The sequence below is a fragment of the Nannospalax galili genome, unplaced genomic scaffold (assembly GCF_000622305.1).
Source record: "Nannospalax galili isolate Female #2095 unplaced genomic scaffold, S.galili_v1.0 scaffold76, whole genome shotgun sequence".
NCBI lineage: Eukaryota > Metazoa > Chordata > Mammalia > Rodentia > Spalacidae > Nannospalax > Nannospalax galili.
In genome coordinates this window covers 2612497-2626270 of record NW_008339767.1, presented here as the reverse complement: position 1 = coordinate 2626270, position 13774 = coordinate 2612497, and the positions used below count along the sequence as shown (strand labels likewise).

The window sequence follows — 13774 nt, the reverse complement described above, 5'->3', positions numbered from 1 at the left end:
GGAAGCCCTAACTTCCATTCCACACGCTCCCTCTCCCCAGCGCTCCGGATCCTCCTGGCCGAGCTCCCGCCGACACCAGCGCCGCGCCGGGAGGAGAGCAGCCAGCCGCCCGCGCACAGGGCGGGGGCGGCATGTGCCCAGGCGCCGGGTACCACCTCGAGAAGTAGCGCGCGCGGGACGAGCGACAAGCTTTCCAAGTTGGGTGCGTCCCAGAGCTTGCTGCCCCGCCATCAGCCGCTGGTGTCGGGAGAGGGGCGGGACTGATGCGGGGTGCAGTCGCCAACCACCGGAGCCTGTGTTAGAAGAAGCGGGGTTGGCCTCCCTAGGGTCCCAGCCCGTATAGTGCCCTCCGCCCGCGTGCGCTCTCAGATGACTGCGCTGCCGGTGACCCGGGTGGCCCGCGCGCGGGGGGTGTCGGAGGGGGCGGGGGAAGAGGAGGAGGCGGTGTGATGGCCCTGGACGGCGAGAGGGGGGAGCAAGAGGAGGAGAAGAAAAAGAAGAAGAAAAAGAAGAGGAAGAAGGAGGAGGGGGCCGAGAAGAGCCGCTCACCCTTCGCGGCCACCATGGGCGAAGACGACGCCGCGCTCCGGGCCAGCGGCAGGGGGCTCTCAGACCCGTGGGCTGACTCCGTGGGAGTGCGACCTCGCACCACCGAGCGCCACATCGCGGTGCACAAGCGGCTCGTGCTGGCCTTCGCCGTGTCCATCGTGGCGCTGCTGGCGGTCACCATGCTGGCCGTGCTGCTCAGCCTGCGCTTCGACGAGTGTGGAGCGAGCGCGGCAGCGCCTGGCGCCGACGGTAGCCCCGGGGGCTTCCCCGAGCGTGCTGGCAACGGCAGCCATCCGGGATCCGCCCGGCGCAACCACCACGCGGGTGGGGACTCCTCGCAGCGCGAGACGGGCGGGGTGGCAACCCCGGACACCCCGTCTACCCGGCCGCCGTCGGAGGAGGAGAGGGAGCCCTGGCAGCCGTGGACGCAGCTGCGCCTATCCGGCCACCTCAAGCCGCTGCACTATAATTTGATGCTCACCGCCTTCATGGAGAATTTCACCTTCTCGGGGGAGGTCAACGTGGAGATCGCTTGCAGGAACGCCACCCGCTACGTGGTGCTGCATGCCTCCCGGGTGGCGGTGGAGAAGGTGCAGGTGGCTGAAGACCGGGCGTCTGGGGCTGTCCCGGTGGCCGGCTTTTTCCTCTACCCACAAACACAGGTCTTGGTGGTGGTGCTGAATAGAACTCTGGAAGCACAGAGGAATTACAATCTGAAGATTATCTACAACGCCCTGATCGAGAACGAGCTTCTCGGCTTCTTCCGCAGCTCCTACGTGCTCCATGGGGAGAGAAGGTAGGAAGGGAGGCGGTGCCCTGCGCTGCCCCACCCCGCCAGGAGTCTCGCACCGCTGAGCCAGCGGCAGGCGACCTCCGGGACCCGCAGGCTTCTTATTTCCTATATCCAGAAAACCAGGGTTGGGGGCTGGGGTGGGAAGGAAGCTAAGGCAGGGAGGACTGTCCTCAGTAACTGTAGGGGGTCTCCCAGGTGTCTGGCCAGCAGCGGTTGCCAACTCCACAAACTCCAGCAGTAACAAAAGATATAGGTTGCTCCCTCTCTAGTCAGGACCTCGTGACCAGTTATTTAGATAGCCTGTTCCCCCAATCCCCAAAGGTAGCTGATCATCCGGAGCCAGGTCCCACTGACACTAAAAGCTTCGCAGGTTATGGTGGAGGGAAAATGAGCACCAAAGAGCGAGGTAGCAGCACAACATAGCTATGAGACCAGACACACCCTCTCCCCTCAGTCTGCCCACCTCCCCTTACTATGAATAGTCCTCTGCCCTCCTAGCAGGCTCACAACGCAGGATGGGCTTTGGGTGTATAAAGTTTTCCAAAACGACAAGTTGAAATTATGTGCACAAAGAGAAGTTCCTGGGGACAGACTGATGGGGACAGGGATAGGACTGGCAGTTGCAATGGCTAGAGCCAGAGAGAGTAACTTCGCAGGCACTGTTAGCCCTCTCGAGAATAAGACTGGGTGACTCCAGTTGGTTGGTCATTTGCTGCCTAGAAATGACTGCCTGATGAAGGGAGAGAAAGCTAGCAGCCACATTCCATTGCTAACCATTTGGTGAGGTTTAGAGTTGAAGGAGTCCTCTTTTTGAGAGTCTGTGATGCTTTTCAACACTTAGAATTGGCATTTTGGAGTCAACAGTTCTGTGTCCAGACTCTTCTGTGAGCTGTGATGAAGGTTTGGGGGGAAGTGTTCAAGTTGCCAACTCTTGTCACTGATTGACCAGCTCTAGTGTTTATTATACACTGTGTGAACTAAGTTCTACTTGATCATGGTGGGATTCATACAGTTATTAGCACTTCCTGTGTTACAAGTGGGGAATCAGAAACTCAGAAAAGTCATACAATTTGACTCAGATCACAAAGTGAGCTGACAAAGTGATTTAGACCCAGATAGTTTGGCTCCAGAGCTCATACTTTTAATTCCAACTTGGTGATAATAACAACACTCTCATTTATATAATTGGTCAGTATGTCAATGTATTGAAAAGCACTTAACCCTGCTTCTGGCATAGTGCTACAAAGCTCTCATGAGTATCCTGTGGTAGTAAGCTTTCAAATATACTGTTGAGTGAATGTATGAATGAATCTTGCTCACTGCATTTAAAAAACTTCAACTAAATGACTATATGGCCGATAAATAACCAGAGTGAACTAATAGATGAATTCACTAACTATAGATAGGCTAACAATTAGTAAGGACTAAGACCTCCCCTTTCCTCTGTGTGTGGCTCAACACCAGGAAGCTGGGGACTCAGAAAAACCCAGGGCACCTGGGGTTGGTGGGGTATCATTAGAGAACTAGGATTTGAACATTGGTTTTCCCATTCCTGGACCAGAGCTCACAGTGTTTGAAAATGCTCAGAAATATTTTCATTATAGTATGGAAGTACACAAAAGTATTATCATTTATACAATGCTTTGAAATAACCCCACATAAATAAAATACTGGTGCTTTAGTAAGTCGTATGACAGTTAAAATCTCTTATAAGCCAATGCATACGTCACTCGTATTCTAACTCCTAAGACCAGATACAGGTAATTTAAACTCTTCCACTACTTCCTCCAACATCATCTAAAGAATATCACACAGTGATAACTGATATTTAGGAGAGGCATAGAAGACATTTTGTATGCTACATTTAGAAACAAGTTTGTCAGGTCAGAATATCAATAGTAGGCATTGCATATAATCATCAATAAATTTTGCTGTGGTAAGATAACTACTTTCTCAAATTATGTATTTTTTAAAGCCATGCTAAGATGTATTTGGCAGAACTCGGCTTGTTCTGGTCAGTGTTTTCAAATTAGGAGGACTCTTAAAATAAAAGACCAGATGTTTCTGCTTGCCCTGTAACACATTTCTTGTACCCATAGTCTATATTTGTGTTCAAACTCTCTCTTTCAGTTTCTCCTACATATGTAAATAATTTGAATGGAAATTTAACCTATTGCACATGTATGGTTAAACTCTGATTTCCAATGGAAATATAGAATTTAGTATTCAGGGATCCCAGGCTGGTTTTAGTTACAAATAGAATCTTAGAGAAAGGTCCCACCCCCTCAACAACCCCAGTAGCAAAATGAGTAATTATTGTTTTTTTTTTTTTTTCTGATGTGGATAAGGCAAAATAAATCTAATAATCTCATAATTATATTAGCATTCAATATTAAAATTTTGTTGTTCTTTTTACTATAGCTACTTGAACATTTTAAAGCAGACCAATATCAGGAACTCAGCCAAGACTGGACTTTTATTGATAATGATTTTATCCTAAAAATGCAATGTAAATTGGCATTTAAAAACCCACTTTTTAAAAGGACACATGTGCAAACTCAGATTTTTTTTGATTAATGATTAAACATCTTGATCTTTAGTTAATCATTATTTTTGCCAATTTAATTATAGGATAATTTCTGTAATGAAAACAAATATTTAATCTGTCAACAGGAGTTATACTGAGTAACTTGAAATACTTAAAAGAGCAATACTACAATTAGGTTTACTTTGTTTAGCTTCTGTGGAAACAGCAACTCATTAATATCTGATCCATCTTACTTAACTTCTCAGAGATTGGAGAAATAAATTTCATTTGCTTTTTAAGAAAGGGTCTCACAATGTAAGCAAGACAGCAGCTCCTGATTCTTTTGCCTTAGACTCTTGAGTAATGGGATTATAGATGTGCAGCACCCTACCCAGCAGTGAGAAAGAACAGTTGATGAGGGCAGTAAAATTAGATTCTGTTGTGTACTATATACTTTTGACCCCTGGAATGATTTTTCCTCCAATAGGTGTTTGAGGGTACCTGGTTCTTTCCTACAGAGAAGACACATTTCCCATAACACAGTGGACAATGGTTATTAACCAGATTTCTCAGTGAAGCCCAAGATTGCTTAAACTTAGCCAAATCCTCCATTCTTAGCTATTTACTTGGCTAGGAGAAAATTTGTAACTTGTTGAATATTGAAACTAGTTCCCCTAACATTAAGATGTTTATACATGTATAATAAATTATCTCGTTTAGGCAGAATACATACTTAACTCTCTTTCATGTAGATGTATAGCAGGCAGATAAAAAAGGGGTGTGTTTATACCATGGTCTCTTATAGGAGAACATACTTGCTTAGAATTAGGCAAAATGTTCATTTACCTGAAGTAATTGCTGCTTTTGGGGAGCCAGATGGTGAGCATACCCATGTTCAAAGTAGGGTACCTTAATTTAGATCCAGATGGTCTGATTGAAAGCTAAAATTTACCCAAAGTAAATGAACATTTTATTCACTTTCTAAAAGGAGATTATTTTTCTTTGACAAACTTTGATTGGGTCTATAACATGCCAAAGTGACAGAAGACAGAATAAAAATAGACATTCTTTTTCTATTAAGGATTGTTTAGAGAGAAACCATGATCTCTGAGTAAAATGAAAGAATAATTCTTGTGGTTCTCAAAGAGAATTGGGACCAGTCTTTTGCCAAAATCTCTGTAGAGTATGATTCATTTTCTTTCTGGGTAGGCAAATGCTCTTCTTTTGTGGTTTTATTATACATAACTTGATACTTCGTGTTTTTTTTTCTGATATGAATGAACAATTGTGATAGTTGGTAAATGCAAGAAAACCAGCAGATTTGTTTTTATGTGGAAAGAAGCCTCATTGGTGAGTTTTACATGAGCAAGTGGGAGTATGCATGACTTTTGCCCCTCTCTAGAAGGCAGTGGACTGAAAAATCTAGAGAACAATTTGTTTCTGAGAAAACGTTTTTATATGATTCCTTCATAGATTTAGCTCAGTGTTTTCCTGTCAGGCACACATTGCCATATGGTTAAATAGAGTCCAGTGCTGGATTTTGTTCACAATTCAAAGTAAGGACAAGTAAAAACTCTGCTTCTCTATTTTTAGAAAGCCCTGATCATTTAATAATGATTCATTCTGGAAGAAAAATTCATACAATTGGTCTTCATCTTGCCATATTTAAATTTTTGGTAGTACTATCTTATTTGATTACCTTGGATAGTAAAAGCATATCCAGTTTCTTTGAAAGAGTTGAATTATTTGGACTTTTTTTTTTTTTTTTTTTTTTTTTTTTTGAGACAGGGTCCCCCTGGAACTCCCTTTTTAAACCAGGCTGGCCTTGAACTCACAGAGATCCACCTGCCTCTGCCTCCTGAGTGCTGGGATTATAGGTGTGCACCACCATGCCCAGCTGAACTGTGTTTTTATTTATCTAGTGTAACTTCCAACACAGCCTGTGTGCTCTGGATCTCTTTGCTACTGTGTTTGTGAATAGACTTGAGACAGTGGTACAGAGCAATTGTCTGGCTTTGCTGAGATTGGTGACATTTTGGTCAAAATGACTTCAAGAATAGGATTTCAACCATGGTTTCAAAGAGTAATACAAAAACACTGAGGAATATTCATTTTTAAAACATACATGTTTCACAGTATGCAAGCCAGTCCATCTCTCCTTGTTTCTAAGTTCACCCTCCCCTGACTCCCAGCACGAAAGTCATTATTGCTGCCACCGTAGCTGTCAACCTTCACTACCACCATTATATCATGTTGGCTCTCTTAATTCCTTGCCCGTTCTTTATATCCTTCCAGGTCTACAGCCATGCCTGTGTTTTCCCTTAGTTTTTCTAAGTCCTGTGTCATCTTACTTTCCACCACTGGTGCTCTCTCTTGCAGACAGAGTTTTGCTAGGCAGAATCTGGGAAAATTCAAAGGTTAAAAAAATCACTTTCTTGGCAAATGATTACTGTGGGGTAAGGGAGAGTAGATATTTAAGGGGGTGACTCTAGATAGACTGACTAGATTCCAGTGGATGAGCTTGCACTGAGGGGCGTCTAGATACAAATACTGGAATAGATAGGACTTAACATATATGACAGAATACCTGAAATCTGGTGGGAAGGGCTATGGGGGGGCTTGAAATGCACAAAAACTCAATAAAAAAATCAAAGATAAAACACTCCTTGTTCTTCTTGTTTTCTTAGTCTGATAGGATTCATGAACAGGTGCAGACAGATGATTATGCCTTAAGGTTGCCTGAGTACTTAGCATTGGATGGGGTGAAGGGTTTTCTGCCTATTTGCCCTGCCCTGCCTATAGGAAATCCTGACTCATAAGGAGCTCTGATACCAGTTGTGCAGTAATGGTGTGAAAGGAATCCTCCTGGTGCACACCTATGTTAACTTGCTGGATCAAATTCTCCTATAATTATTCAGATGTTTCCTTATGACTGCTGAAGTAAAAATAGACAAATAGATAAATAGCAATTAGAGGAAGTTTAAAAAGCACTATTATTATTATATTGCATGAAAGTACATTGTTATTATTATATTATCATTGTTTTGGCTGTGCTGCTGGATCAGAAAGCGTGTGTGTGTGTGTGTGTGTGTGCGTGTGTGTTTAGTGTGTTCATTCTCCTCTGAAACAGGAGCTTTGTAGCTTGGCTCCTTGGTTCTATGTCCTAACTCTGCTACTATCTTTGTGACCTTCACCAGTTTCATATTTGATCCTGTCTGGGGTTCTCATCTGGAAAATGAGGATAATGAGAATATTTTTTAGGGTTATTGTGGAGACTGCATAAGAACCAAAGCTCTGAGAATGGTGTTTGACAGTTTTTAAGAACTTCTGTGAATTTTAAGCACTATTATAAAATTTCCGTGAATGGAGATCTGCTCTACAGGCTGATACAAGGTAGTATAGGTATGTTTCTGCACTGGAAGTTTCCCTTGCTATGGAAACAGGGAAAGGTCATAGTAGAGGAATGCTTACAAAGATCCTTTCTTTGGCTGCTGTTTGTTTTGCCCCCTAAGCAGAGTTCAAGGAGGCAAAGGGAGGAAGAGGTAGAGCCTTACCATCATGAAAGGAGAGAGCAAAAGGAAAAGCTGTGGCTAGAGAAACCCCAGGTCAAGATCAAACCATGTGAGCTGGAGAGGACTGAGGGTGCCAGAAGAAAAGAAGGGCTCTTATTATGGCACTGCTTCCTGATGGCAGACAGCAGCCACCAACTGCAGAAGGCTCAGGATGGTTCCATTACAGAAAGCAGAACAATGTGAAGTTCCAAGGGAATGGATCTCACTCCTGGGATATTGTTCTCAAGACTTCATATGGGTTTTGACAGTAGCAGAACTTTATGATACTCATGTAATGCTTTGCCTCTTTCTAATCTAAAAAACATGAATCTCAGACACTAACTTTGTTTGTTCTTATGAAAACCTAGTATTATGACCTGGAAAAATAGTGCATTATAGTACTCTTTATCAATGGTGATTCGGTGCTCTGTACTCACTTTTGATAAGAGTATTTAGTACTACGTAAATGGGAAAGCAATTACGAATATTATGCTCTGTTTTTATAACACGATTATTCACATATGCACCACTTCCTACATACATATTGTTGGCATTGTTGCATTATGTTTTTAGTTTACTAGAATGGTTACTTAAAAAAATAGACTCCACACTTGCTTAGAACATTGAATATTCAGCAGGAGTACTTTCCCTCTGAAATGGCAGAGGTTTAATGACTCATTGAAGTACATAAAAACACATGGTCTAAACAAAGACCAATTTTGGCTTAAAATGTTTTGTCACTGGGTAACAATTTGCATTTTGATTAACAGCTTTAACTTTAAATGAGAATTGTGTGACTTCCTTGACCTTGTATCTTGGTGGACTTCAAATGGGACACATGTAGCTTCTCAGACTGTGTAACAATCTATTCACTGCAGCCAGTGGGACAGTAATTTTTTAGGCCTTGGCAGTTTTTATGACTGACCTTGAACTATTGTAACACTAGGATAGCGCTAACAGTTGCCATAGAATTTAATTCAAAAGCTCCCCCCCCACTGTACTATAGGTGTGGTACGCATAGAGGGGGCCCAGAGGGTAACCTTTTAAACCCTTCCAGCCATTTGTGATTTGCTCTTGGTATTCATGGATTCTAAAGTGAAAAGTCATGAATCAATCTAAATGCTGCCAGTGTTATGCAAATATTTATTTCCTCTGCATATTTTACCTTTATGAAAAGGCAAACTGAAAATAATCGAGCAGAAACTGTTTTGTATCACATACTGTAATTGGTTGGCAGTATCAGCCAATGTTGATGCACTGGTTCTGCTGAATGCTAGCATAATGACTTGACACAAGTAACTTGCCTAGTGAACTTCCGCAGAAAAGAGAAGAAATCAATTCTTTGTATCCTTGAGAGACAACACAGAGCTTTAAGCCCTCCGCCTTAACGCAACCAAAATGTCAAATAGACAAGTTGTTAGGAGAATCAAGTAATTTATTTTAGATAGAAGAGAATTAAAATACATGTATGTTGTTCACATTTTCTAGTTATGCTAAAGTGACATTCATGGAGTGAAACTTTCAGAACGTCACTGTGGGGAGTGGCATTTTTTATAGCAATAGATGGATTTATTAAAAAATGATTTTGTTTGAGAAAGCAGGAGGAAAACACAACAAAACACTTGGTTCCATGACTGTTGCCTTCTGTTTTGTTTGTCATATTTCTTTAAAAAAATTTTATTTATTATCTTTTATTATTTTGTGTGTATGTGTGTATTGCCTACACATATGTAAGTGCATCCATGTTGTGTAAAGCCTGAGAGGCCAGAAGAGGGTGTTGACCCCATAGAACTGGAGTTACAGATGGTTTTAACCTCCATGTGGGTTCTGGGAACGGAACCCAGGTCCTCTGCAAGGGCAACCAGTGCTCTTAACCACTGAGCCATCTCTCCAACCCAATGTTTGCTGTATTTCTTATACTTGGTGCTCTGCCACTACATCAAACTCACTTCAAATTCACTCAGGCACCAAAATAATTATTTTCTTCTCTAAATCATTCTCTAGAAGCCTCTTTGATGCTTCAAAATATTTTATTATTTTTATTTTACATGTAGGACTGTATTGCCTCCATGTATGTAAGTGCCCCAGTGTCATGCAATGCATGGGGAAGTCAGAAGAGGGCATCATATTCCCCTGGAACTGGTGTTTGGGACAGTTTTAGCTGCCATGTGGATGCCTAGAACTGGACCCAATTCCTCTGCAAGAGCAGCCAGTGCTCTTAACCACTGAACCATCTCTCCAGGCCCCTTTTTGCTGTTTTAAAATGACAGTAAACAGCAATGAAGTTTCCTTTCCTTCAATTGAAGACAAGCATAAAATATATGTAGTAGAGATGAAATTATAGTTCTGAAATCTTATAGGTACTGTTGCCTGTTGAGGGTACTGATCTGAAATTGGTCCTTTCTGTTGGAAAGGGTGAGAGAGGTGAGAGACAAATGCTGAGTCTGGGTAAGACCAGAGTCTATAAAAACAGCAAGCAGTACCAGCTTCACATGTGTGTCAAAGCTCTTTCAAACATTTTTTTTTCTCCTGTGCTTCTTATAGTCAGCCCACTGTCTACTCACTTCTGACCTCTAAACTTCCACCTAGGGTCTCAGACCAACTCTTATGCTTCTTTCTCTATAAAGAATTATTTGTATTCTTTTCACTGGTGGTTTTCAGTTGAGACAGTTTTACTACAGAGGGATTTTGCAATGTTTAGAGAAAGTTTTGATCATCTGAACTGGGAGAGAGGATGCTATTGGCTCTAGTGGCTAAGGCTGTTGTTACACATCTCACAGGCCCCTCCCCCAGGGAGGAATGCTTTTTTGCCTTAAAATGTCAGTAAAGCTGAGGCTGAAAAATCCTGTCCAAACAGAATGCTGTTTCTTCATACATTTTCTTTCATTATCATTACTTAAAGTATAATATCTGTTTACGTTTATATGGTTTCTGTTAGAGTTTAAATTTCTAGGAAGGAAATGTGCATATTCATTTTTTCTTCCTTAATACTGATTACAAGATACTGAATTAATTAAGAGAAGCAAACACATTGTAGAACTTGCAAAATCTACTTAGTGGTAGTATGTTAACATTTTTAAAGGAATCTCATAAAATTTTGGAAATATCTTATTTCTAATTTTGTCTGGCTATAAGATCTTGAACTTGGAATAGACCTTAAACATAATCTAGTCTAACTGCTTCCCTTTACCAAGGGATCCGTTTTGATTTTCCTAAATATCGAATTGAAATTCAATTGCAATCATCCTTAGGTGCCAGACTGTGAAATTGGTATTTCCTCATTTAGACATTATCAGAATATATTGTAGCCCTCTTTGCATAGATATATACTGTGTGTATGAATTCCTTAAGAATATTAATTTCAGGAAAAGTCCCTGGATGATTTTGATAGTTCTTTTCAATCCTGAAGATCAGTAAATTAAACCATAACCTTCCCTATTATATTTACTTACCAAGTAAGGCAAAAAGAGACTACACAATATATTTCCTGTACATAAATATTTGGCTTATTTATTTCTCAAGAGCCCAGAGGTGTTTGGATCTTTTGCATTTAAAAGTTTCTACCCATTCATTACTTAGTCTTAAAAACAGCTTTGATTTTTTTTAACCTAAAAACTAACACATTTAATTATAACATCATTAGTGACCTCTTGGACAACTATTTTCCTAGTATTATTAGTTGTCTTTGTGAGTGTGAGTGTGTGTGTGTGTGTGTGTGTTTGTGTGTGTAACTTGGTAAGGACTTTAAGGACAAATGACTACATCTTCTTAAATAGTCCCACTAAGCACCTAACCTAGTGAGACACTTCCACAAAGCAGATGATACCTATTTATTCTAAGACTGGAACTGCAGCTGGGTGATAAAACAGTATATGGGCTCCAGGGGGGGCTATGGGAGGGTGCCAGTGGGGATGGGGTATAAAGGTGGTATAAAGGTGATTAAGATTGTTTGAGCTGTTCTGTATGAAACACACAAAAAATTTAAAAAAAAGCAAAAAAAGGAAAGCATTCTTTAAACAACATCACACATTTTTAAATAATAGAATTTATCACAGTGCCTACAGACATTTTGGTTATTCAATAAATAGTTAATAGTCTCAATAAAATATCATGACAATATAATTTCATAAACATTTCTTCAAGACTCTTAAAAATAAAGAGGCTGGAGAGAGGGCTCATCAGTTAAGAACATTTGCTGTTCTTTTCCCGGGTTCAATTCCCAGCACCCACATAGTAGCTAACAACAATCCATAACTCCAGTTCCAGGGTATATGACACCCTCTTCTGGCCTCTGAGGGCATTGCACACATGTGGTGCACTTACATACATGCAGGTGAAACACTCATACACATAAAAAATAATAAACAAAATATTTTTAAAAAGTATTCAGACATCTACAGTTTGTGACTTAAGATTTGCTTCAAAAACCACAGTGTTTGAATAGCTTTCTTTAGGAACCCAAGACACTGCTAACACCAAGCAAATTATTTATTTTTTTATTTTATGTGTATGTGTGTATTGCCTGCAGGTAGGTTAGATGTACCAGTGTTGTGCAATGCCTGCAGAGGACAGAAGAGGCTGTTGGATCCCCTGGAACTGGAGTTACAGACAGTTATTAGCTGCCACGTGGATGCTGAGATTCAAACCCAGGCCTTCTGCAAGAACAGTCAGTGTTCTTAATTGTTGAGCCATCTCTCCAGTCCTCAAACAAATTTTATCATTATCCTGAGGCATAGAGTTCAGGTCAGAAGCATTCAGATAAAAAGGACAAATATTTCTCACTGATTTGTATCCCACCACCCAGCTATCTTAAAATATTCCTTCCTTAAATGTGAATATTTTGTCAAGATTCTCTCCAGAGGGCTAAATTCTTATTTTACCTTTACTCCTCATTGATTTATCCCTATTCTTGTAGCTTAGTGCATTTATGCATTTCCAGAACATTATTCTGTTCATATTTCAGCTTTCTGAAATCATTGTTACTCATGTCTCAATTCCCAACTACAAATAGTTTCTTTTTCTCCTTACGATTTCTTTTTACATCAGGACAATACCATCTGTTTTACTCATTTTACTCTTTATTTTCAGTTTCATTTGCATCATCCTAATTCAGGGACTTTTCACCTCGTGTCAAGACCAGTAGTCTTGCTCTCTTCCCTGGATTCTCAAAAGAAGGTTAATAAAAGAAATTATAGAAAAGTTATCAAAATCACAGAGAAAAGGAACTCTTTTTCCTCTTACATTCAATTCCATGGTATTGTTTAAATACCCTGGACAAGGAAACACCAGGCTCAGAAGATTTTTTTTAATGAATAAGTTGAAAGATAAGATTCACAAGCATTCTGTAATACAAAGGCACAGAAAGACAAAATTGTAAATACATATTTAAAGATAAAGGTACTAACATTTCATGAAGCAAAAATTATAATACCATCAGCAGAAAATAATCAGAAATATTATTATGATTCACATAAATTTGAAAAGAATATTTATTACCAAGAGTTAAATTAAATAATTTTATAAGTTAAGAATTAATTTTAGTGTTTTTGACATGTAATAATCTTTTAATTGGATCAAGAACACTTGAGTTCTAGGCCCCGTTTTGTACTGATTGCCTGTGTATCTTTGGACAAACCTCACTGGGCATAACACTTTTATTTTAGAAATTTATGAGTGGGGCAATTCTCCCATAACATTTCTTTTACCTTAATCTTTGGTTTGTATGAAGATTTATAACTAAAACTTCTTTCCCACATGTTGTTCCATTTTATCAGTTTGGCAATTTTATAAGGAAGGCCAAGAAAACATTATGATTTTCTTTTTACTAATGAAAAAATAAGGAAAGGCAGTTAAGTGACTTCACTAAGTTTGGTATGTAGGACCCCAATGCTTTCTCCAAGATTCTTCCCCAAACCCTCCCTAAACAATGACATAATCAAATCTTTAAAAAGCCTCTTTTTTCTTTATTTCAAAACTAAACTTTAAAATGAATTCCTTTGATGATAAATTTAAACTTCATGATCTCTTTAAAAATATATAATTTATTGAAAATTTCATACATGCATATAAGGTGTTTTGATTAAATCCATGACCCTCCAGCCCCTCCCATATCTCCCTGTCACTTTTTTCTGATAACTTCATATACTCGTTCTTCTTCTTTGATTGATTTATTTTTTTAATGGGGTTTTGCCTACTCTAACATTCTCCCCTCTGAAGAGGTAACCCTAAAATCTTTTAAGGATTAGATAAAAGCTCCCAAATATTTTCGACAATTTTGGCCTTTGGAATGGTGTATATTGCTAGGAGGCCCAAGGACATTGTGAGTTTTAGCCAAGAAGCTGGCTACTTTTTTAG

At 40.2% G+C, this 13774-nt stretch overlaps 1 protein-coding gene across 1 annotated transcript in view; it reads left to right on the top strand.

The window, feature by feature from the left end:
• The first annotated feature begins 430 nt into the window (after positions 1-430).
• The window catches only part of Trhde (thyrotropin releasing hormone degrading enzyme), a 468335-nt gene continuing 454991 nt past the window's right edge, over positions 431-13774 (top strand). Inside the window, exon 1 of the mRNA XM_008834550.2 lies at positions 431-1345. Coding sequence (XP_008832772.1) covers positions 450-1345 — 896 coding nt within the window. The 5' untranslated portion in view covers positions 431-449. The remainder of the gene's footprint in view (positions 1346-13774) is intronic.